General features: G+C 40.7%; 1 protein-coding gene across 4 annotated transcripts in view; it reads left to right on the top strand.

The window, feature by feature from the left end:
- Positions 1-26,565, top strand: part of per3 (period circadian clock 3) — a 42,773-nt gene that overhangs the window by 6,317 nt on the left and 9,891 nt on the right. Inside the window, exons 2-18 of one of the 4 annotated variants that reach the window (XM_038298055.1) lie at positions 8,888-9,314; positions 14,291-14,448; positions 14,539-14,657; positions 15,627-15,825; positions 18,549-18,600; positions 19,361-19,503; positions 19,667-19,745; positions 19,836-19,942; positions 20,198-20,354; positions 20,441-20,549; positions 20,640-20,768; positions 20,852-20,960; positions 22,320-22,382; positions 22,791-22,869; positions 22,959-23,089; positions 23,175-23,339; positions 23,580-23,831. In XM_038298055.1, coding sequence (XP_038153983.1) covers positions 9,013-9,314; positions 14,291-14,448; positions 14,539-14,657; positions 15,627-15,825; positions 18,549-18,600; positions 19,361-19,503; positions 19,667-19,745; positions 19,836-19,942; positions 20,198-20,354; positions 20,441-20,549; positions 20,640-20,768; positions 20,852-20,960; positions 22,320-22,382; positions 22,791-22,869; positions 22,959-23,089; positions 23,175-23,339; positions 23,580-23,831 — 2,353 coding nt within the window. In that variant the 5' untranslated portion in view covers positions 8,888-9,012. Of the gene's footprint in view, positions 1-8,887; positions 9,315-14,287; positions 14,449-14,538; positions 14,658-15,626; positions 15,826-18,548; positions 18,601-19,360; positions 19,504-19,666; positions 19,746-19,835; positions 19,943-20,197; positions 20,355-20,440; positions 20,550-20,639; positions 20,769-20,851; positions 20,961-22,319; positions 22,383-22,790; positions 22,870-22,958; positions 23,090-23,174; positions 23,340-23,579; positions 23,832-26,565 lie in introns of all 4 variants that reach the window. The other 3 variants (XM_038298054.1, XM_038298056.1, XM_038298057.1) reach the window with 3 other exon arrangements.

The raw sequence follows: 26,565 nt of genomic DNA, 5'->3' as shown, positions 1-26,565 counted from the left end.
GTTAATCTTTCTCAGACAAAAGAAATCCTCCAGCTCCTCCAGCCTGTTTGCACAGGCAACTCTAAGTTAATCAAGTGTAAGAAAGGTAAAAGAAAACAATCTCAGCTCTAATATTACTAGTTTATTTAAGTACAGTGCTTTGAAACATTATTCTAAATGTATTACAGATGCTTGAGTATTTACACCCATGACTAAATGTGTTAAAGCACCTTTAGCTGCAACCACAGCCTCAGGTTTTCTGTGGTATATTTCTATAAGCTGGACACACCTGTGTTTGGATATGTTCTCCTATGCTCTGCACATTCTCTACTGCCCATTCAGGTTGGATGGGCTTCATTAGCAGTGAGCCATTTTTAGGGTTTTATGAGATGTTACTTAACAGTTAAGTGTTTCTATTTGGGAAAATAAAACACTGTTCCTGGAGTCATTTCCTTTTTTTTTTATCTTGGCTATTTTTAAAAGGCTGTGTTGAGAATGAGTTCTAGAGCGTTCTGCACAATGTTTTTTCGCAGAATCTCTATAGTTGACTACTCTTGTCTAACTCAACATGCCCGGCTGGACCATTCCCACAGCATAATGCTGTCCTGAACTTGTTTTCCCATAGGGGTGTTGTTAGCTCAGTGATATCAAGACATCAAGGCCAAACATCATGGCTTGCGACTGAGTCCACTAGCTCCAATTATTTATTTTTCTTTGAAAACATGTACATTCTAACTAAAGGGTCTGTCAATAGACCATCAGATTCATGAGATCAAGAATTCATGTGAGAGTCCTCCAGTCTGTAGTAAACAAGAGGCAATAAGTATTTGCTGCTCTAAAAAGATAAAAGTTTCTGCTGTAAGTCTAATCTCGTTTACGATGCATCAGAATGCTGTATTGTTTGCCTATGTTCAGGTTTGTTTGCCAGACTTGAACATCTGTAAAGACTAAAAGTTTAGCCCAAGCTCACCCTCTTTATATATATATATATATATATATATATATATATATATATTAGGGGTGGCAAAATCCACGGTTCGGTTCGATTCACGGTTTCTGGTCACGGTTTTCGGTTCGATTCGATACATGTTGATTGTTACACCGAAATTCCATAAAAAATTATGAAATTAATGAAAATATCCCCCCCAAAATAATGGATTGTAATTATTTTAAATGATCCACGGAAACCCTGAATCATTTCCGTATGTTTTGCTGCTTTGAATTTAATCATCTGGCGCATGCTCTCTAACCTGACAACAGCCAGATGCATGTCTCGCTCCGCCTAGACATGCATCTGGCTGTTGTCAGGTTACATGCTCTCTACCATCTCCAAGGAACTCAGAGGGGAGCAGACGAAGCCACAGCGGGGGCTGTAGGCTTTGCTTTGAGCAGCCGGTCTGGAGCGCAGCGGGGGTTGCTGACGGAGTATGAGGGATTTCGGGGTTAGCATGACATGTTGCTGTTAGCATAAACAAAACGTGTTGCACAATGCTTGCACACTGTTGCACTTTTATCCACAACTTTCTTTCCGCCGTCATCGTAGGTCCCTCTAAATGCAAAGCGGTCCCATACAGCAGACCTATAAAGTGCTGCTGGCGCGTCTTCCAACTCCAGTTCTTTCCCACTCGCCAGTCCGACACAATTCTCCACAACAACTGATTTTTTTCCCTGCTACACCCGGCTAAGCTGCTTCGCTTCTTCTTCTTCTTGTTTACTACTGGCGGTTGGCTTTGGTCGCAATACCGCCACCTTCTGCTCTGGAGTGTAATCGCGTCCTCAATGAGAAAAAGGAGCAGCCCATGAACCGAACCGAGACAGTCGAACCGAACGATTCTGACGGTTTTCATAAATCGTCCCATCCCTAATATAAATATATATATATATATATATTTATATATATATATATATATATATATATATATATATAATGTTGTTTCTACTCTAAGTGTGTTATATGTAAGATTGTGATGTTTTTTAGTTAGAAATATACCCCAGGAAGAGTTGTCTCTACTGTCTTAGAGACTAAGGGGGTCCTTCAACAGACTTAACAGTGACTAAGTATTGGAAAAACAAACCCAACTCTATCATCTTTAAAGAAAGTGTAGACAACATCAGCTCAGCTGGTATTTCCCTCCAAGATGGAGTCACAGCCAAACAGGAACAGACAAGATTTAATTAAATTTATTTTAATTAAATTCACCACGTCTCAAGAAATTTTACAGATCACCAGATCATACAGTCAAATTGATTAAGACTTTTCTATCTAAGGAAAACCGGTTGATTGCATCGACTCATTGACCCGAAGGACATCCCTTGCACTAAGCAGCGACAGTGGAGAGGAAAAAAATCCCTTTTAACAGGAAGTTTAAAATGAAGCTACTGCAACAACAAAAGCAGAACATAAAGTTAGGGGCTGAACTAGCAAATACTGCAGAATTGGAGAAGAGAGATACAATAAGGCAGAGTGACAAAAAAAAGGTCCCTATGTCCTCCAGCAGCCCAAGCATATAGCAGCATAACTAACAATGTCTGCCTCACAGACTAAATTTGGTAGTAGAGCCTGATAACTCAAGGATCTGCCTCTCATTCTACTTTTAGAAATTCTAGGAACCACTAGTAAACCTGCAGATTGAAAGTGACGGGACTTTTGGGAACATAAGAAACAATTTGATCTTGATGGATGGAACTTAATCATTTACTGTAGGGCTTTATATATGAGAAGGAGGATTTTAAATTCTATTCTGAATTCAAGAGGAAGGCAATGAAGAGAAGCTAAGATAGAAGAAATATGATCTCTGTTTCTAATTTTCATCAGAACTCTGGTGGCAGCATGTTAGATCAGCTAAAGGCTTTTAAGTAAAGTTTTTGGACTTATGGATGGTAAAGAATTACAATAGTCTAGCCTTGAGGTAAAAAATGCATGGACTAGTTTCCGAGTTTCTCCCAAAGACAAGATATTTTTTTATTTTTTGCATGATGTAATAATCTCATACTGAAATAACTCGTAGCTGTTACAGTGATAAAACCATACTGCTGATGGTGGTGAGTCAGACAGCAGTGAGTAGTTGTGATAATCAGACTGACCAGTATTAGATAAGAGGACAGCCTGTTGACAATTGTAAAAACATTATTGAATTAACAAGAACATTTAGTGTGTTTGTGTTTTATAAAGGTTTTTAAAAAGGGATATATAGTAGGCTATTTTAATTGTTGGCAAATTTGAATTTCCTATGCAGAGAGATCGACTAAAACTCTTAATGATTAATCTACAGCAGTTCTGCATTAAATATAATATTTGTTTGGAGTTGTGTCAAATTAGCTCCTATGAACACTTTAATTTTCAACTAGAGCTGTATATCCACAGACAGACTTCCAAGTATTGGTGACATAAACATACTGTTTACAGGAAAACATCCAAGTCATGATGACATGTGATTGTTACAATCGGCCACATTAGTCTTATGAAATGATAAACATAATCTAAAACGTTCATTGAAGAAAGATAGATGCAGAGAGCAGTGGAGCCTCAATTCCATAGTGAATTCTAAAGCTATTAAAGATGTTGCCACAAAGATTGGAGCTCAAGTGTACAGAGATGCGGTGGCCACCTTTCCTTTAGTCGTATTGTTGAGTCATTTACTCCGACCTTACCTAACCTGCAGTGCTTTAGATGTTCTAGGTGTTTTTGTGACTTTCTAGCTATACCTGAGAAGCTACCTTGTTTCTCCATTTGAAATCATGGTTCTCTCTGTGCTATTTTTTTTTTTTTACTCTTTCTAGACTGCTAGTCGTATATGACGTTGTTTCTTGTGTTACTGTTTTTTGTTCTTTCGGCCTACTTTAAGATGCCAGGCAGTTTCCATTTGAGATTTTTCTTGATAGGGTGGGTTCAATGATTAACTGTGAAGGAGTAAAATAATAAATCGTTTCATTTTTATTATGAAAAACCCAGATCGTAATTGAGTTTAAATAGAGTTAATCTCCCAGCCTTTACTGATATGTTTAGGTCTATGGTTGAATACAGTTATTATTTGTAGTTTATGTGGACAATTGCATGACATAATGTAATTATGTAATTTTATTGGTAAGCTTTGTTTGTTGAGCAGGTACAGAGCTCTGAATAGAAAGTTTTCCCATTCACATCACATTATGGCTAATATTGCAAATTGTTAGTTCCGAATGTGACTTTAATGATCCCCAGATCTGATAAAATATATCTGACGAAAAGCATTGTAAAGGTCATGATAATTCCGTTTAATTAATTTCAGTGCCAATTAAGTCCTTGATTTAAAAAATAATAATTTAATGACTTAATGGAAACCCTGACAGCAATACCCCTACTGACCCACACAAACACACACCCCACACTTATTTTTTGTATATTGGTTTTGCAAAACCTGGTTCTAAAGCATAAAGCAGGGTCCGTACGGGTGCTGGAAATCCTTGAAAATGCTTGGATTTTGACGTTGTGTTTTCGAGGTTTGAAAAGTGCTTATATTTTGGATGAAATGCTTGAAAATGCTTGAAATTGTAACTATTTCTTTCGCAACAAATACCTATCTAACTGAATCGTGTGTTTATGTGTGACTGCGATCTGCCAGTCTATTTCCATGTGTGACTCTGCCCCCATGAAACCACTACTGCACCATGCCGGGAGGTTGTCGTTTCAATGAACGTTGGCTGGAAGATGAAAAATACAAATTATGGATTAAACGGGGACAAACCCCACGAGTTGCCTCTTGTAAAGTCTGCAAAAAAGATGTGCAGCTTTTCACAATGGGCGAGTCTGCGCTCTCGAGTCACATGAAGAGTAAGTCATAGACTTTTTAAGTAAGCCAACTGAAGTGTTTCCCGCAGCACTATCTTGCACTATTGTCGCCTCGCCAAACTCACGCTACCGCCTCGCCAACGTTCCAAAAAAAAAAACAACAACAAAAAAAACGACGTTTTAATTCATTGCCAGGCCCAGATCTTAAGACAGCATATTGATAACTCTACAGCTGATAATACTGAATTGCGACACCCTCTGGTTGGTTATATTACTACGCCATGGCAGAGGAGTAATTTTCTTTGATCATCCGAGTAATAATTTTGACTATGTATTGGTATGTAATTTACGGTGGTGTAAGGTGCTGGAAAAAAAGTTTTAAAATGGATATTGAAAGTGCTTGAAAAGTGCTTGATTTTGACTTTGGAAAACGTGTACGAACCCTGATAAAGGAACATAATCAAGTCCAAATCCAAAACATTGCTCCTGTTTTCTTGTTGTGACAGAGTGTGACAAAGCATGCAGTTTTTGTTAATTTAAAAAGTCAATGTATAACATGGATGCAAAAACACCTAATTTTATTTCAGTGTTAAATTCAGTTTAAAGTAATAGATTATAATTAAAAATGTCTCTGGACTTTTACTGGTTGTTTTGTTGTTTTGGACCCTAGCTGCTATATTTATGAATTCTGACTGGCTGTCATGGTTGCGGTTGAGGGGGTGTGGCCAGCCATGGCTAGAAAGCCAAAAGAGCTCATCCAGAGGAGGGCTAAATAAGGAGATTTTTGCTACAGGTTGTCTGTCTAATCTGAGAGGAATTTTCCTGCACAAATTAGTACATTTTCTTGTTCAAAAGTTGTCATCATTATTAAAATGCGTCATATTTTTCAACATTTACGGCCGCAAACATATAGTATATGGTTTTAATGTCAATATAAAAAATGACACAAGATTTCAAATGTTTTATAAATAAAACCTGACATGTTTACTGTGCTTACATCACAGTTGGAAAAGACCAAAAAGAGAATAATAAATGTTAAGATGCAGAGATTTCTTCCTCTTTTTTTTATTTTTTGTTTTTACAGATGGGATTCAAACTTTATTGCCCATGATACACCATTACATAACAATTTAATATGTTTAGGTTTTAAAATGTAACAAAACTTCACTCAATGTAATAATCACCATAACATTTTATCTTATCCATGAATTGATATTACAACATTATTACATTTTGTGGTAGTTGAAAACATGCTGCCGTTCTTCTTTTTAAAAAAGTAATAATGTCATAATGTGGCACATTATGCAATAAGTGATCACAAACCAGTACTGTGTATCCTCATAAATAAACATTTAATAACCAACTTATAATATGTATTATTTGTTTAGATTAAAAACTTATACATTCTCTTTAATAAATGCCAAACTTATCCAAAGGCCTATATGCGAAAAAACAAAAAAGATGAGAAAAGTCACACTGCACATTATCCTGATATAACCACTATTATCAGTAGAAACTGATGCCATGCCAATTCCATTGACCTCAGAAATCTGAATGGCTTTCCTGTTTCTGCTTCTGAATGCCCGTTTTCTCTACAGTTCATAAATGGCCACTGCTGGAACCCCCAAAAATGACAAATTGATGTATTTTGTTCACATAAATCATGTTTAAAGATCTTGTCTCCTGTTATGTATATAATAAACATCTAATGAAACACTGAAAATTGGGACATTTTACAACTATTAAGGGAAAAGATGGAAACTACGGTATGACTTTAGAGACCAGTATGGTCCTGTTGCCTTGCCTTTCTGACTTGTAATGTGGAATTTTGGGGGCATTTCACTTAAAATCTTAGAGGTTAAGATTTGGAAAATTATGAGTAAAAACAGTGCGCACTAAAATAAGCATGTAAACCCTGAGGGGAAGATTAATGGAACTAAACATAGGGTGAACCTTGAAGAAAACACGTTAGAGGGTGCAAAAGACTTACAACCATGGATAAAGGCCTACCTCAACCTACAGTCAAAGTTATTGTGGAATGGTTTGGATCAAGACGCAGTCATGTTTTAGGTCACAGTAAAGACCTATTTTAAATCCAATTGAGAAATTGTGCCATGATTTGAAAATAGTTTTTCTAATCTGATCCAACTGAACTTGAAGTATAGGGAAACATTTCTGTTCAAGTCCAAATTTGCACAAATGTACAGTCTCTCAGGGAAAGTTAATTGCATCAACTTCCGTCTTTATTACAAATGGGGAAGTGATATATGCCGCAAAGCAGTTTGTATGTTTGTACTGGTTTTATGTGGCTGTGTTTACTAGCACCCTCCTCAAAGTTGCTTAGTCGTGGTGAAAGCCATACAGACCCTCCCAGGTCATGACAGAGGTGTCATTCAAGTTGTAGTAGTTTTTAGGGGTGTCCTGATACAACTTTTTAATTTCTGATATGATACCGATATTGCAGCTTTGAGGATTTACTGGTACCAATGTTGACCAGGTAAGATATTAGCACAAATCATACCAGCTTGATAAAGTAATATTAGTAAAACAGGGAACGAAAGTCAACAACAAAGAGGTTAAAGCAAATGACTCGTGGAAAATCAACTAATGAGTTACAGAAACTTTAGTAGAAGTAGAGTGTTTCTATTGGCATGAAAATATCAGATCACTTTTTGTTTACACTTGTGTAAACAAAAAGTTATTTCGTTTACACAAGTGTAAACAAAAAGTTATTTCGTTTAGAACAGCTCTTTAGACAGCATCCTTGATTAGACAAGCAGCAGTTGTTGAGCTGGCACTACTGCCTCCAGCTCCTGAAGCTCGCTTCTCCCGGCTCAGGGGAGGAAGAGGACAATGCGGTGAGGGTGGTGGTGAGCCCCCTGGGATGAAGAGGGTGATTTGGTTGAAGCAGCAGTGGTGCCATCGGCAGGTTTGGCAGTGATGCTGGAGAAGTTGTGGGGGCCGGAAGGAGCTGGGAGGAGCCGGCTGGGGATGTTTCAGCATTTGGCAGGGAAGCATCTAGAGTGCTCTCCTCGTTTTCACTGCAAAGGGCTGTGCTTCACCTCTAGATGCCTAAGATTGCCTGGGAACAGTCTCAGAGAAGTTTCCATTCACGCAGAGCTCTTTGTTTCTATCTGTGCGGTATAACATCAGCCCCCCCAGACCAATAGCACTGTCCGGTACTCCTGGACGCAGCCAAGACTGTCAGAATGATGGCGCAGCAGTTACTTATCTCCTTTTTTGAAGAGAGTTTGAGTCGGAGATGATCCATTTTGTTTTCCAATGAGTGGACGTCGGAGAGCAGGATTGATTGAAGCGGTTGTCTGCTGAGATCTCTCTTTAGCTTGTCAGTTAGCTGCCCTATCCAGCCTCTTTCTCCGTCTTTCGCATCTCTTCCTCCGTCCGCTATTTTCCGCTGTTGTTTGGTTGACATCCGTCCGTAGCACTCCGCAGCTTTTTAAAACGGTAAAAAATGTCAGTAGTTAAAGCATTTTGCGACCGTAGCTCCAGCAGGCGCTGGCGATCATAGCTACGGGTTTGATGTCTAGTTTGTATCGTTTTAAGTGGCATATTTTGTGAAATCTAGGAGCTGTTCTTGGCCACTGCCTTGGAGCGCCGCCATGGATGATAGATGATGGCCGATTAAAATCTGAAATGAAATTTTTTTGGCTAAATCGGATCAATAATAGGAATTTATCTTTGTTACCTTGTTATCTCTAGATCAATTCACAGACTCTGCATCACACTGAAAACACCAAACCAAAAATACTGCATATCTAATAATGCTGTGAACTTCCATATCAATGCATTTTGTTGCACCATGTTTTTTCTCCCACACTGTTTACATTAATCACAGATTCACTTAATGGAATAAAGATGTTAATTTACTGTCTGAAAAGCTGTACTTAACGAAATTTCGTTTTGTCTACACTTTGTATACAAAATGACAATAAAAGTTGTCTAAGTCTACAATAAATTAAATTCTCATCACAATAGTAAAAAAAAAAAAAAAAAAAGTAGAATTCATTCAGTCCATGAATGTTAGGACCTGTCATGCAGGTTGTAGTTGTTCCACAAAGTAAGTCTAATTGTTTCTTCTGGTATACATCCTACAGTCTCTTCTGTCTTTTTATCTTGCAGTGCTGGAGATCGTTTACATCCCAGATTCGGCTCTCACCAGAAATATTGTTCATTCAGCCTCACCACATGGAATCCATTCCCTCTAAACACATGAAGACACTTCGTTACAACATAAACTGGACAGTATGCTGTTAATGTATGATCAGAACGCGGTGATGTCTGGAGGGGACAGGGGTCAAGATGGGGAAGAGCCAGCATTTCCATCGGGCACCACAGAGGGCGAAGAAGGGGAAGACGGGGTTAGATCAGGGCATCAGGATGAACAGGCGCCGCCGCCGCAGCGGCTCACGGCCGACAGACAAGGAGCTGTGACTGGAGAAGTGGGGCAGGAGGATGAGGAGATGATTGGAGCCTCCAATGAGCTTTCCTCCTTGGTCAATGAAAGCCCTGAAAGTGCAAGAGGATGCCCTTCACCGTCTACTAAGAGGTAATCACCTCTTTTCATCTGTACTGGTTCTACTTTTAATTTGACTTCAAATAGTCAAATTGGCTTTTTAGCATATGTACTGTTCTTACGATTGGGATTCAATGTTAAAGGCTAATTTAAGGTCAAAGAAAACCGAATGAAATCTTTTACCAAAGATTTCCAAAAATAGACACAACACATAAAAATGTACTCGCACTATTAAGCAACAACCCTATCGGACTTACACTGTGTTTAGCTCTGGAGCTAACGTCCTCGCCATACTAATTTACAATGTCTATATTTCACTATCCTCCGCTGTGGTGCGAAGCTCAGAGGAGCTCAGCTCACACAATAAAAGCCAAGAAGGTCAGATCTGATCAAAACAACTCTTCATTTGGATTTGGATTTACTTTTGATGCTATTTTCACTCTCATTCTACAATTGATGATTACACTGGGGGCAGGGAAGCCATATTTGTTATTATGTTCGTATTTTGAGTCATTTAATGTTTTAAATGAAATGTTTTGATGACCGTTGTTAATGAATACAGCCAATGTATACAGCCATCGGGTCCTCTTCTTCTGTCAGTAATATACATTTCTGCAGCCAGCAGTCCAATGATCAGATCATTCACACAACTACTATAGACTGCAGCTTCAGCAGTGCTGTTTAAAGTCTTCTGTTTGTATGCACCTTTTAGGGTTATTAAAAGTTATAGAAGGAAAAAACAGTACACTGGGGAAAAAAACGAAATCTAGACAAGTCATTTGTTCTTAAAATAAGTGCCTTTTTTCTTGAATTGAGGTGAGACACTTTGCTAAAGAAACAAGACAATATACATTTAAAATAAAAATAAAATATATATTATTATTATTATTTCAAGTGTATATTAGGTTATATACACTTGAAATAATAATTTTATTTTAAGAGTAAAGAAATCCTCATTCCATTGGCAAATCATCTTATTTACCTTATCAAATCAAGGGTAAATAAACTTAAGTTAAGACCTTTTTACTTATAGATAGATATGCTACTAGATATGCTTTTTGCAGTGTATGCAGTTTATTCTCGGAAATATCAAATCAAGGGTAAATACACTTAAGTTAAGACCTTTTTACTTATAGATAGATATGCTACTAGATATGCTTTTTGCAGTGTATGCAGTTTATTCTCGGTAAAAGTGTAGTGGTTTAAACTTTTTGGTTCCAACTACAAAAACACTTCGCAAAAATAACCTGTAGTGCAAGACCAACAACAAACAAATGAAGCAGCTTTGATAAAGAAATAAATGCATCAAATTTTATTTAAAAAAAAAAGTTTTAAACCTATCTTTGTTCTTCAAAGTCTCAGAGAATAAATAACATTTGCTTAAACCATATTAAACTAGACATATTTAGAAGGTATAACAAACAGGAACCTGTTAAGTTATGGAATGAGAAAAAATTATTTCCAATATAAAACAGACATAAAACCATAATTTAAAGACTGGGTATGTCACTTTAACACACTGTCATACTTTTTGCCACTTTCTTTCAGTGAGTTGAAGTGTAATTGTTACGTTGCTCTGTGTTTTTTAGTGTAATTTAGGATTCAGCACTGGAAGAGAGTTTGCACTGCCAGAAACAACCTTTCAACAGGTGGTCGAATGACCGCCATTTAGATGATAACTTTATTTTAAACAGACAGAACTCCATTAAGTTTTTCTGCACCCTTCTTGCCACCAGAGTGTAAATACTCTCAGACCAGATTCTGGAATGATTCATTTTCTGCTCTAGCAGGACTCCAATCTGGCATTTTATTGCAAATAGCAGTGAGCTAATGAACAACAGCGCCTTCAAGTGGACGGCAGTAACATTACAACACAGAAAGCCAACGTTGTCATTAGAAGAAATACGTTTTAATCTAGTGAATAATTAATATCAATTTATCGTAAGTGAATTAGCAGTTTACATCCCTGGTTTTGACATGATTAAATAAATAAAAAATTTCCGTTTTATCACGAGATGGTGTGATGTTGTTACTAGGTCTATATAGAAATTATTATTCATGCAAAAAGAAGCCCCAAACAATTCATTGTTTTTAGGAGCAGAGCAGTCGCTTAGTTCACTTATGCCTTAGGTCAGCCCTGCATAGAGACCAGTAGTTGATCTGATGTGTGCAATTGCTAAAATGTGCGAGACAGACGGCTGCAGATGATCCTTCCTGCCTACAACTATCAACACCTATATCTGGTTAAACAAAAAACAATGAGTTACTGCAACTTGTAATTTCCCTTTGGGATTAATACAGTAATTTTAACTGAACTGAATATATATATATATATATATATATATATATATATATATATATATATATATATATATATACACTCACCGGCCACTTTATTAGGTACCCCATGCTAGTAACGGGTTGGACCCCCTTTTGCCTTCAGAACTGCCTCAATTCTTGGTGGCATAGATTCAACAAGGTGCTGGAAGCATTCCTCAGGGAGTTTGGTCCATATTGACATGATGGCATCACACAGTTGCCGCAGATTTGTCGGCTGCACATCCATGATTCGAATCTCCCGTTCAACCACATCCCAAAGATCTATTGGATTGAGATCTGGTGACTGGAGGCCATTTGAGTAAAGTGAACTCATTGTCATGTTCAAGAAACCAGCCTGAGATGATTCCAGCTTTATGACATGGCACATTATCCTGCTGAAAGTAGCCATCAGAAGTTGGGTACATTGTGGTCATAAAGGGATGGACATGGTCAGCAACAATACTCAGGTAGGCTGTGGCGTTGCAACGATGCTCAATTGGTACCAAGGGGCCCAAAGAGTGCCAAGAAAATATTCCCCACACCATGACACCACCACCACCAGCCTGAACCGTTGATACAAGGCAGGATGGATCCATGCTTTCATGTTGTAGACGCCAAATTCTGACCCTACCATCCGAATGTCGCAGCAAAAATCGAGACTCATCAGACCAGGCAACGTTTTTCCAATCTTCTATTGTCCAATTTCGATGGGCTTGTGCAAATTGTAGCCTCAGTTTCCTGTTCTTAGCTGAAAGGAGTGGCACCCGGTGTGGTCTTCTGCTGCTGTAGCCCATCTGCCTCAAAGTTCGACGTACTGTGCGTTCAGAGATGCTCTTCTGCCCACCTTGGTATTAATGGGTGGTTATTTGAGTCACTGTTGCCCTTCTATCAGCTCGAACCAGTCTGGCCATTCTCCTCTGACCTCTGGCATCAACAAGGCATTTCCGCCCAGAGAACTGCCGCCCACTGGATGTTTTTTCTTTTTCGGACCATTCTCTGTAAACCCTAGAGATGGTTGTGCGTGAAAATCCCAGTAGATCAGCAGTTTCTGAAATACTCAGACCAGCCCTTCTGGCACCAACAATCATGCCACGTTCAAAGTCACTCAAATCACCTTTCTTCCCCATACTGATGCTCTGTTTGAACTGCAGGAGATTGTCTTGACCATGTCTACATTCCTAAATGCACTGAGTTGCCGCCATGTGATTGGCTGCTTAGAAATTAAGTGTTAACGAGCAGTTGGACAGGTGTACCTAATAAAGTGGCCGGTGAGTGTGTGTATATATATATATATATATATATATGTATATGTATGTGTGTATATTAGGGGTGGAACGGTTCACAAAATCCACGGTTCGGTTCGATTCACGGTTTCTGGTCACGGTTTTTGGTTCAATTCGATACATGTTGATTGTTACACCGAAATCCCATAAAAATTTATAAAATTAATGAAAAAATCCCCCAAAAAATTATGGATTGTAATTATTTTAAATGGTCCGCAGAAACCCTGGATAATTTCCGTATGTTTTGCTGCTTTGAATTTAATCATCTCGCGCATCTCCAAGGGACTCAGAGGGGAGCAGACGAAGCCACAGTGGAGGCTGTAGGATTTGCTTTGAGCAGCCGGTCTGGAGCGCAGCGGGGGTTGCTGACGGAGTATGAGGGATTTCGGGGTTAGCATGACATGTTGCTGTTAGCATAAACAAAACGTGTTGCACAATGCTTGCACACTGTTGCACTTTTATCCACAACTTTCTTTCCGCCGTCATCGTAGGTCACTCTAAATGCAAAGCGCTCCCATACAGCAGACCTATAAAGTGCTGCTGGCGCGTCTTCCAACTCCTGTTCTTTCCCACTCGCAAGTCCGACACAATTCTCCACAACAACTGATTTTTTTCCCCTGCTACACCCGGCTAAGCTGCTTCGCTTCTTCTTCTTCTTGTTTACTACTGGCGGTTGGCTTTGGTCGCAGCACTGCCACCTTCTGCTCTGGAGTGTAATCGCTTCCTCTATGAGAAAAAGGAGCAGCGCATGAACCGAACGAAACACACGCGAACCGAGACAGTCGAACCGAACGATTCTGACGGTTTTCATAAATCGTTCCATCCCTAGTGTATATATGTGTGTATATAAATGTGTATATATGTAGTGGTGATTGTTTGCCAAGCCAAACATCCAATTAAAGTTCCTTTAAGCCACTACTAAGGCACTGGGGTCAAGTTTCTATACACAGGCAATAACAAGGTTAAATGTCTAAGCTTGATGATGGTTCTGCATGGTTTATTTTCTATTTTTCGGCAGCAATTGCAGAGTTTAATCTATTTTTTTGTCCTACCCCTCTTGCGCTGGTAAAAACCATTGAGCCCCAAACCCAAAATTCCTGCTGGTCCTTTCCCAGGTCCCTACTCTGATAGGCTGTCCACACGTCGTTGAATGTAAATGCTTGTATTTATGTTTAATGGCTGCATATTTTCTGTGTAGTTCATAGGTGAGCTGCATCATTCCTATATTGAAGGTTCACCTGTTTAAATGGCGAACTTAAAGTAGGGCGATCATTCACTAAACATCGTATCATTATAGATTGTAACGGGTGTTTTTCTTTGAGCTTAAATACAAGTGTCATCACTGAAATAGACGTCTAATATCTATTTGTAGTTCCTTACTGAATCTAAACGTTGTTTCTTCAGCAGGGAGTTGGCTGTTAGGGAAAAAGGACTCGCCCACAGAGAAATGATGAGCACGGTGGCTGAGATGAAGAAGAGGATACCGTCAGACAAGCGGAGCCACAGCAAAGCCAGTACTGTGGAGGCCTTAAATTACGCCCTCAACTGTGTGAAGCAAGTACAAGGTAACCTTTTTAAGCAGGCACACATCAGCATAAAACCACAACAACCTGTTAGCGCTTTCTGAAGCTGTGTTTGTGCGTTACCATCTATAGCCAACAGCGAATACTACAAACTGCTGATGCAAAATGGGCAGAATCAGAGAAAAGATGACACGGTTTGCACCTTGGAGGAGCTGGAGAGGGTCACCTCTGAGCACAACCTTAAAAACACGGTATGGCCTCACATGTGCATGTAGCTGCAAAACAGGTGGAAGATGTCACTCCTTATCTTTCTCACCTTTGCCTACCAAGCATTTGGATTGTTTTGTAGTGGTTCTGAACCTGTGAGCAAACATTCTTGTGTTAATTTAACATGTTCCAAAGCTGAGTGGGGATTTTCAATGTGTTGTTGAAGGTTTTCTATATGGATTCATTGGGATTTTATGTGATTGACCACCACATTGTGATGCATCACATGGCGGTGGTAGAATCATGCTTGGGGGAAGAATATAAATGGAGCTGAATGCAAGGGGATGGTAAACGATAGGGCAGAGGTTGATCTTCTAGTGAGAAACTGTAAACAAACAGCCAGGATACAACAGGAGGATTTAGATCAGAACATAATGTGTCTGAATGGCTGTTCATGGTTTTAGGACAAATTTAATTGAGAATCTGTGGCAGAACTTAAATATAGATGTTCACAGACTACCCGTAGCCACCCAGCTTGAGCTTTTTATCAAAATCAATGAAATATTTAAGTGTGTGAAATATCCAAACCCCAAAGTCAGGAGTTCTATATTAAGCTAAATCTGTTTAGTTTTTTTGTTGTTGTTTTTAAGCAGTTGCCTCAAATTACCAGAATTTCTCAATCGTGGGACAATAAAGGGATTTTCTATTCTATTATATTCTAAAGAGGCACACCAGTTCTCATATATGTATTGTATGATATTTTGAAAACCATGAATCAGTAATGTTGTTTTAGATTTATTCAGCTTTATTCATCTTCCCATCATCTCCCCCACAGCATGATCCAGCTTCTATGTTTTCTGTTTGATTAAACTAAGAAAACAAACGTTCAAGGGCTTTTTATGCTTTTGGGAGCGACTGTATATCTGCTTTAACTGCAGGTCTGTGTCTCTGACTTGGTTCAGGTCTGATTGTCTCTTTGGTACCAGTCCTTGCTGATCTCCGTGTCTGTGCAGGACTCCTTCCTGATGGTTTTCTCTCTGTCGAGCGGCCGCGTGTTGTACACGTCGGAGCAGGCTCCCAGCCTGCTGTGCTGCAAGAGGAAGTACCTGGAGTCTGCCAAGTTTGTCGAGCTGCTCTTTCACCAAGACGTCAATGTCTTCTACTCGCACACGGCTCAGCCACACTTGCCACCCTGGAGCAACTCGCACTCAGGTTGGTCTTTAAAAAATTTTCATCTTGCTGCTTTTACTTTATTCTGATCTAAACTTTGACTTATATTTACCCTTGTGGCACTTAGTTAATGTAAAGTTATTTAATTGTTTACTATTCCTTTTTCTAAATATTTCATTTGGTAAATTTTAGGTGACATATTTGTCTGGCTAAATAAAAAAACTTTAAATGTCTTATTTTAATGCAATATCAGCCAAATTGTCTTTTTTTTATTGGAGAAGATTTCCATAGATAAAGGCTAGAAAATACCACGTTAACTCTCACCATATTAGCATGTACCTCACATAGGTGTTTTTTGTTACTTGGATGCGTGTAAAATGTTAATAAATCTGCAACTCACTTCTTTTCACGACTGCAAGCATCTATTTCTAAAGGTTTATGAATGGGTTCACTGTGTTTTCTTAAAAAGGGAGACAGAGACTCCTGTGAAGGACTGAGGCCCCAACAGGTTGAACAGTTTACGTGTTAGAAGTTTCTAGAACACACTACAGCATCACAGGAAGCCATTAAAGTCCTTAACCATGACTGTGTAATGACCTCAACCTCTTATTCACATGACTTAAATCCTATTAAGAGCTCACAGGCACTGCTTAAATAATGCTTTTAGAGGACGGAAAGCTCAGGATACACCTTTTAGCAGATCTGGGAAACAGATACTTTTCCTCTTTTATGACATTTGGAGTAGAGAGAATTTAGAGATAAGTTAGGTTTTTAGGAAAGTAACTACCGTATTTTCACGACCATAAGGTGCACCGTACTAAAAGGCACAGTCTCAGTTATGTTTGCCATTACTTAACTTAACACACATTAGGCGCACCGGACTATAGGGCACGGGTTTTATATACCAGTACATGTCCTCTACTACTTTAAATACCTCTACTGCATATTTAAAAATAGATCGGGAGCAAAACTAAGTATGTTTGTGCTTTATTTATGTATTTATTACAAAGTATTAATCAAACCTGGGAGCTGGCCGTTATACAGACACATCGCTGATGACACAGAGAGCTGTGATCACTCCTCTGAAACAGTTTATTGACGCATGAATTAACTTAAAATGCAGAAATCTGCCGGCAGAATATGTTTGTAAAGTATGTATATTTTCACGACTATAAGGCGCATATAAACTTCTTTTTTCCCCCTCAAAATGTGCGCCGCGCCCTAGTGCGGTTCGCCCTATGTGTTACTGCGGACGTTGTTGAGACAGCCATAAGAACGTTAAAGGGGGAAGTGTGGGCGTGCACTGTGTATAAAAGAACAGACATGTGCTCTATGCAGAACATTGTTGTCTTAACAACCCTAAAAATGGCAAAGAGACATGCCTATGAGTGCAGTTTTTCCATCCGGACCAGGACTAAAGTAGCTCAGCAACGTCCGGCGGATTATAATGAGAAGCTGGCGAGCTTCCACTCCTACTGCAGCAAACACATCGCCGACAAACGCATCCAGCCAAGCCACATCACCAATATGGACGAGGTGCCGCTCACTTTCGACATCCCGGTGAATCACACGGTGAAGAAGAAGGGGACCAGCACGGTAGCGATACACACAACGGGGTATGAAAAGGCGTCGTTTACTGTTGTGCTTGGCTGCCACTTTGCCTAAAGAGACTTTTCCAGCTGGAGTCGTTATTAAGGCAAATGAAAAAGGCTGGATGGATGAGGAGATGATCAAAGCGTGGCTGAGGGAAGTGTATGTAGAGAGACCATGTGTTTTTTTCCACGCATCACCATCGCTTTTAATCTGTGACTCCATGCGTGCCCATCTCACAGCCGATGTGGAAAAAAAAAAGGTGAAACAAATGAACGCTGTGCTTGCTGTTATTCCGGGAGGTCTGACAAAGGAACTTCAACCGCTCGACATCGGTGTGAAACGGCCGTTCAAAGTAAGGCTGCGAGCGGCACGGAAAGTGACTCTGACAGTGGAGAAGGGGAAATTGGCATGTCTGATTTAGTGCAGCTGTTTAATTCAGAAACAGAGGATGAGGACTTTGATGAGTTTGATTAATACTTTGTAATATATACATGAATAAAGCACAAACATACTCAGTTTTGCTCCCGCTCTATTTTTAAATACGCAGTAGAGGTATTTAAACGTAGTAGAGGACATGTAGCTGTATATAAAACCCGTGCCCTATAATCCGGTGCGCCTTATGTGTGTGTTAAATACAGTAATGGCACACATAACTGAGACTGCGCCTTTTAGTACGTTGCGCCTTATGGTCGTGAAAATACGGTATTTAGATGAAAAACACCTACCAGCTGTCGCGGTGAACCGCGAGGAGGCAACCCGGCCAGAGGCTGCCGCGGGTATTTGGGGGTCTAAGCAGCTCCGACAGAACAAACAGTAGCCCAACAAAGCCTTGTTTTTGCTTGGGAAACATGCAAAGTGGAATGGACAAACGGGTCCACTCATCTGGAATGGGAGCCGTTTGGTTTCTTTGTTAGCCTGCAATGTCCCATACCTGTTTATGTCTCTGAAAGGTTTTCTAATGCCGTTTACTTTTAAAATATAAGCATAATGAAAGGAAGAGAGTACAAAAAATTATGATGTATTGTTTCAAAATTGGGCATTAATCAAAAACCTCTGCAACAAGCTCACTGCAACACACAGCTGTGGGAGGATAACCAGCCCTTAACTCTCCATGATCTGAATCACACCATAGAACCAAACTACAAAAACTCTCCCTTTGTCTGTCTTCACAGCTGGGGTTCTGTTTGACAGTGCCCAGGTCAAGTCCTTCTTCTGCAGGATAAGGTTGGTCTTTTCCTTTCATGTTTTTTAACCAAATAAATTAGAACGTATTATTATAACTTTCAGAAATACTTTAGTTTTAATGCTTTTAATCAAGCTAGTTTTAAGTTGCATTTTTTTCAGATCTCATGAAAAATTACACATTTAATGAGCTGACATTTATTGTTTCTTCCAGTGGAGGAAACTCACCTGACAGCCACTTTAAGTTTGAGTTGGTGGTTAAAGTTATGAACATAAACATTTCAGCTTATATATATTATATAGCTTATATATATATATATCATATATTTGCATTTCAAACAAAACCAAAGGCATTACATTACAGGTTAAAGTCAGGGGACTGGATCAAATCCTGACGTGCATGCATACACAAATCCAAATCGAAAGTCCACTCAACCAGAATTCACCTTTTGGAAAAGTATTGTAGATGTTTTTCTCCACTTATTATCCAAAGTTTTCTCCAGGAAAATAAAACCCAAGTTAAATGTTTTGTTCTACCTCATGTTAATTGGATGTTGTCAGGTCTGTAATGCTGTAATATAAGTACTACAGCTATATTACACTGAAGCTGATGTAAAATCACCAGCAGTTGAGGGGTCCATCTTGAATCTGCAGAATGGCTGTAATGATAAAGGTAGTTGTCCATTTATTTTGGTTTATATCAGTGGATAAAAGTATAGTAATGTTATACTATTATAGTAATAGTTTTAGTATATATTTGTTTGGTGATTAAATAAAAAAGAAATTTTGTGTGTTGTTTTAGGGGAAGCAAAGATCGCGAAGGTGAGATGCGCTACAATCCTTTTAGAATCACACCTTACCTGCTAAAGGTCCAAGGAACGGGGAGTGGAGAAGAGGAGCCGTGCTGCCTGGCATTAGCAGAGCGAATTATTTCCGGATATGAAGGTACAGCAAATTCATGCTGCAAATAGGTTAACTAACAACATTGACTTGTTTAAGTTATTCATAAAACTTCTATTATCACTCATTTCTGGTTAGAACACCATGTTTCTGTCTGATTCACCAATTTATTTCATTGTGCTAATTTGAAATGTGTTTGTTTACGCAGCACCTCGTATCCCCATGGACAAACGCATCTTCACTACAACACACTCTCCTGGCTGCGTTTTCTTGGAAGTTGATGACAGGTGAGCTTGCATACAGCAATGTGCCATGACAAAATGATAAGATTTTTTTAAAATACTTGCAGTGAACTAATGACTTGTGAATATCCTCAGGGCCGTGCCTTTGCTGGGATACATGCCTCAGGACCTAATCGGCACGTCGCTGCTGACTTTTATCCACCCAGAGGACCGACCCCTCATGCTGTCGATGCACAGGCAAAGTGAGAATTTAAAGCAGCCTTTATATAAAATCTAAAATTAAAATATAATTAATTGGAAGAAAAGATCAGAAATATTAAAGATCTAAACTGAATTTCTGTTTGGCTTTTAAGACATCACTCCATTGGCCTTTTTAAAATATTGCTTTTATAACTAGTAAATAACAGTTGGCCTTCTCTTTACATTACCTATCATATGAATGCAGTTTTTTTATTTTTATTTTTTTATGCCTTTCTGTTTTTTTACGCTTTAAAAAGTATTAAAGTATGCAGGCCAGGCTCCGTTTGAGCACTCTCCAGTGCGTCTGCGTTGTCAGAATGGAGACTTCATCACCTTGGACACCAGCTGGTCCAGTTTTATCAACCCTTGGAGTCGGAAAGTGGCCTTTATCATCGGACGGCACAAAGTCCGGACGTAAGTGGTGGCGATGTTAGATTTTTCTGTCATTTCATTTAATGGTTTGATCAGGAGATCATTTGGTCTTGCTGTTGTCATCACAGGAGTCCCCTGAACGAGGATGTGTTTGCAGCTCGGAGGAAGGACTACGTTCCTGTCGCTTATGAGGAAATAAAAGACCTTCAAGCAAAGATCTATAAGCTTTTCCTACAGGTAATTTTAGTAGTGAATTTATTAGAAAGTATTAGAAAAGAATTATTGAAAGGTCCACCACTTAATCGGCTTGTTTTATCTTGTCCACAGCCGGTGCACAACAATGGCTCCAGCGGTTATGGCAGTTTGGGAAGTAACGTCTCTCACGAGCACTACGTCAGCTTTGCTTCTTCCAGTGATAGCAATGGGAATCTGTGGGAGGATTCAAACCGGGAACCTGTGAGTCATCATAGACAATAAACACATTGGCTCCAATTGTTGATGCTGATACTGTCCGTATGGTTTTTGCATACAACTCCCAGATGACTTTGCAGCAGATCTGTGCAGACGTGAACAAAGCGAAATGTTGGGGCCGACATTCGTTTCTGGATTCTAGCCAAAGAAATGTTCCCCCTGGGAGACTTAATGCAGGTGAGGCAGCAGTCATTACTAAATGCCATGGGTTAAACATGCATTAAGGCTTTCTAATGCACTCTGTGAACTACTGTGAGATTTCTAGTCAAGAGTGTTATAGGTGGCCAGAACAAGGCCTTAATACGTTTGTAACATTTAGAAAAAGTGTTTAGACAACTTCCCAGAAGGTGTAAAATAGGAAAAGATATCCTGCCTTTATAAGTTTGGAAGTAAATGATCTGTGAATGGAATAAGACTTTTAAAGGAAAAGCCCAGTCAGCAAGGAATAATCAATGGATCATTATCTATACCTAAAAGTAAAACGTTCGCTGTGATTTAATATATCTAGTGTTAATCAATAAAAAATATAACATCGTGGTTACTTAGACTGGGAGTGGCCATTTTTACCCAAATATGGTAACAGCTCACTGCTACCATCTTGCAGCATGGTAGCAGTTACGGTGCGGTAAGCCTAGCTCCATTCTTCCCTCTTTACGAGCAAAATCAATGGGAACTACTTGACACATCTGCAATCAACAACAATTATTGAAGATTTCTAGAGGACTTCACCATTGAAATTCACCAGAGCTATAATGAAACTGACAATGCCCACGTGCATGGCAGTTGGATGTTAGAATACATCGGGTAAAAGTGAAAAAGAAAAGAGTTATTTCACCTTTCCGATTCCTAATCTTCCACGGATGGGTTCGTTGGCAATCCAACTTGAAGCGGCAGGCCATTGAACTTCTAGCCAAAGGAGAAAAAAAACACGTCATTTATCCGTTACTCTCTGCTTCATATAGTGCTCTGGTTGTGGTCATCATGGATAATAGCTCGTAGTGACAAACACTAGATACAGCACTGGGACTTGCTTAACAGCCGATACCGTCACGTCACAAACCAGTAGGTGGCAGTAGTGTTCTTTGACAAACATGGATGCCTCCAGTAAAGCACATTAAAATGAAAATTACTCTTGATTTAAAAAAAAAATGTATTTATTGAAAAGTATGTAATTATCTCATACCTAAAGTACTTTCAAAAGTTTCCATTCTGAATATGACCGGACTTTTCCTTTAAAATATAAAAAAACATCTATATTATCTTCAAGTAAAGAAGATGTAATTATCTTTTTTACTCATTTCGTTGGCAGATTGTTTTACTTGCTCATATGAAAGGCAAAATAATTATTTTAAAAGATTTTATTTTCTTTTAGATGTATGTTTTGCTGCAGTGTCGTTAACAATGCGGTAAAATAATTAGTTAACTACATGATGTGTGCCGTGACACTTGAGATAAATTTGAGGTGTAAAAACTTGTTAAATAGCTGAAATTGTGCGTCAGGAAACCAACTAATTAAAATGAACGCTATAATTTCAGCCTGGAGGAGTGGTCAGATATCCAGCCAGTGTGATGCCAGAAGTTGTCTAAATGCTACAAAAAGTGTGTGCTTACTCGTAAAATGTCCTAATATTAGTTAGAATGTATGTATATTGTTGACTCTTGACAGATTAACGTATTAACTTGATTTTTGATTAAATACACCCAAACTGACTCAAATTGTACCTACACTGCAAAAAACGATCCAGAAATAAGTAAAAACTTCTTAAATTAAGTGTATTTACCCTAAATTTGAGCAGATAAATAAAATGATTTGTCAATGGAATTTGTATTTTTACTCTTGAAATAAGATAATTAGATAAAATGCAGTTGAAATAAGACAATGGAGATATTCTTGTCTTGTTCATTTGGCAAAGTCACTTTAGAACTGTTTAGAAAAAGACTTTTTATTTGAGGCTTAATTTCTTGACCTTTTCTTTCTGCACATCTACACTTCCTCCAACCCTAAAGTCAGAGGAAATGAAGAAAGCAGGAAGCAGACACACAGTCCCTCCTATCAGCAGATCAACTGCGTGGACAATATAATCAGGTCTGCTCTCTCAGATTTCTTCCTCCAGAACCCACTTTCTAAGAATTACGTCTTCGTTTTAACCACCGACTCTGCTTTTTGTTTGACAGATACTTGGAGGGCTGTGCAGGTCAAGTCCTAAAGCGAAAAAACCAATCCCCCTCGCTGGACACCACCTCCTCCTCGTCTTCTACATCAGAAGAAGAGAAGCCCACAGGAGGGGCTCCGAACGCTCCAGAAGGTAAAAGCACTCTTTACTTAAGTCTTTGTGTTTGACTGTAACCGACGTTCAGCCTCTTTTAACATATTTTCACCTCACTTTCCAGTGGTTGAGTTGGACAGTGAGGTGTCAGTAGGCCCTACAGCTGCAGCAGTTGTCGGGGCACCTCTGACAGACATCACCATGTCCTCTAAGGCCATGAGTGTTGTCTCGGTCACTAGCCAGTGTTCGTACAGCAGCACCATCGTCCATGTACCACAGCCTGAGTCAGGTATAGACCAATTTGCTTCAGTGAATCGACTCACGGAAGCTGCTCCCTTTTTCTTTTGGAACTTTTGTGTTGATTTGATCATTTGTTGAATTGATTTGAAATAAAACTTCTCGGTTATTTACAGAGGTAACCTGCGTATGGTACATTTAAAGGTCACAAAGCTTTGATAATCTCATTAGTTTTTGGTTATTTTTGAACAGGAGGAAAAGGCTAACTTCTTTTTTCCCATTTTTCTTGCAGAGGCCACAGCTCCGGAGGACGCCCAGATGAGCAGCGAGCCAGCCGACACCGCCGCGACCCCTGTCCGTCCAACTCCCAGCCCCTCTACGGAGGAGAGGAGGTTGGTAGGGCTCACCAAGGAGGTGCTGTCTGCTCACACGCAGAAAGAGGAGCAGGAATATGTTGATCGCTTCCGCCACCGCATCCTTCAGAGTCCCTACAGCTCCTATTTACTGCAGGAAAACAGTTCAATGGCTTATTCTCACCAACCAGGTATGTTTGGGTTCTTCTCTGCTCTCTAGAGGCGTAGAAAAGTATCTGCTTTTTAACTTCAATTCTTTTATCTATCAAAAAGTAAAGGTTAATCTTTATATTTTTACTTTTAGACGTTTTCATCGGTTTTTTTTTTTACCATTTTTTTGAACAGTTTTTATATTTTCTAATTACTCATCACATTCTCTTCCCTTCAAGGCCATTTCAAAGCTTTCTCTTACCCAATAAAAATGAGGTTGCCAATGTCCATACAGACTAATAGTAAAACGAAAGTTACGTATGTAACTACGGTTCTATGAATCCCGGATGACCGCCAGAGGGCGGTGCTGAAAGCACTGAATGTTCCCTTCGGGCATGCGCAGTTCGAGTAATTATACCAACAGAGTCACACCTGTGACACCGGATGACCACTCAGAAGCTATATAGCCTGGTGTCATCCTTTGCTCTGCTCCTACAGAATCTTCTCGCAAAAGCAAGGATTCTGAGTGACAGAGAAGCTCTGGCGGTCATCCGGGATTCATAGAACCGTAGTTACATACGTAACTTTCGTTCTATTTCATCCCTACTGACCGCCAGAGGGCGGTGCTGAAAGCACTGAATGACTAATGCCAACGATGTCACAAGGAATCCTGAGCACATACCTCACAGAGGAGGCCCAGCAGAACCTTGTAAAAGGACCTGACCCAGGGGATGAGGGGCAGCCACATTGACACTGTAGAACCTGGTGAAGGTGGTTGGGGAAGCCCATGAAGCAGCAGCACATATAGCTTCCAGCGGAACCCCTCTCAAAGCAGCCCAGGAAGCGGTGACGCTCCTGGTGGAATGTGCTCTCACACCGACTGGCAGGGAGCAGTGACCTGCAGCGTAGGCGTGGCAGATGACACTCACAATCCAATGGGACAGACGCTGTTTAGAAAGAGGACAGCCTAACCTTGGACCCCCATAGCATAGGAAAAGCTGGTCCGAGCGTCTCAGATTGGCGGTGGCTGCAATGTATGCCTCCAACGCTCTTACTGGGCACAACAACTCCGACTCATTCTCAGTTGTACCAGATTGAGGCTGAAACCGAGCGAGCCGCAATGGCTGGTTACGGTGAAAAGGAGACAACACCTTAGGCACAAACGCAGTATTAGGCCACAGGGTAACACCAGAGCCATCTGGATTCCACCTGATACACCTAGGGCTGACAGAAAGAGCATGTAGCTCGCTGACCCTCTTAGCTGAGACGATAGCCATCAGGAAAGCAGCCTTGCAGGAAAGCCACTTGAGTTCTGCTTGTGCCAAAGGCTCGAATGGAGGGTGGCACAGAGCTGTGAGAACCAATGGCAGATCCCAATCTGGGGCTCGTGGGGCTGGCCGCTGGCACAACCTACGAGCACCACGCAGAAAAAGTGAAACCAGTTCATGGCGCCCCACTGTACGGTTGTCAACAGTTCGGTGAAGACATGAAATTGCTGCAACATACACTTTAAGGGTCGAAGGAGAGCGGCCCTTATCAAGGAGAGACTGGAGGAACTCCAAAATAGTGGGCACCGAGCAGGAAAGCGGGTTCTCATTGTGGGCAGAGCACCACTGAGAAAAGAGGCGCCATCTGTTAGCATACTGCAGCCGAGTGGAGGAAGCCCTAGCACTCAATACGGTGTGTCTCACGGTGTCTGAACACCCAGTCAGCCTCCCAGGGGCCATGCCCACAGCTGGAGACGTTGAGGGTTGGGGTGCCATATCTGTCCCCCCAACTGAGACAGCAGATCCCTCCTTGCTGGAAGACGCCATGGAGTACCGTGACACAGACTCCAAAGCAGCGGGAACCACGGCCGCGCTGGCCAGAACGGAGCTACCAGCAACACTCTGTGGCCCTGCTCGAGAACCCTCCGTAGAGTCGGCCAAACCAGTGAGAGGGGTGGAAAGGCATACAGGAGAACCTGCGGCCATGGATGAGCCAGTGCATCCTGGCCCAGTGCGCCCGCCATCCCGGTTAGGGAATACCATAGGGGGCAATGGGTCGACTCCTCTGTGGCGAACAGATCTACCTCTGCCTGCCCAAAGAGGTTCCAGATTATGCGCACTACGTCGGGGTGAAGAGACCACTCTCCCGGAGCAGGTGCCTGGCGGGATAGAGAGTCCGCAACCTGGTTCTGCCGTCCTGGCAGATACGCTGCGCGCAGGGTACACAGACGGGGATACGCCCATTCCAGGAGATCCCTCGACACCTTCAAGAGACGTGCTGACCTGGTGCCACCTTGGTGGTTTATATGATAAACAACAGAGGTGTTGTCTGTCCGAATCAGCACGTTCCTTCCCTCTAGGTGGGGCAGAAGGCACCTGAGGGCCATGTGCACAGCCCGCAGCTCCAGCACATTTATGTGTTCGGTGCGCTCCCTTGGGTCCCAGAGACCCCGAACAGCTCTGTGTTGCCACACGGCACCCCAGCCCATGAGGCTGGCATCCGTGGTGACCACCTCCCTTCGACACACTACTAGCCCCATTGGAACACCACTGGACAAAAGGGTCCCGTCTCGCCAAGGAGCTAGGGCATGGAGGCAGCTCCTGGTCACCATTAGCCTGCGATGCCTGTGCAGCCTGGCGTCTAGGCGAAAGCTGTTGAGCCATCGCTGCAAAGGACGCAGAAGGAGCAGCCCTAAGGGCACGACACGAGTGACTGATGTCAGTTTGCCCAGCATTCGCAGGAAGGTGATGTAGGGAAACTCCCTGCCCAGTCTGAATCGACGGACAA

Source organism: Cyprinodon tularosa, unplaced genomic scaffold, assembly GCF_016077235.1.
Source record: "Cyprinodon tularosa strain WSP-4 unplaced genomic scaffold, ASM1607723v1 ctg40, whole genome shotgun sequence".
Lineage (NCBI taxonomy): Eukaryota > Metazoa > Chordata > Actinopteri > Cyprinodontiformes > Cyprinodontidae > Cyprinodon > Cyprinodon tularosa.
The sequence above is the reverse complement of the archived record's forward strand: the minus strand, read 5'-3'. Positions and strand labels throughout refer to the sequence as shown.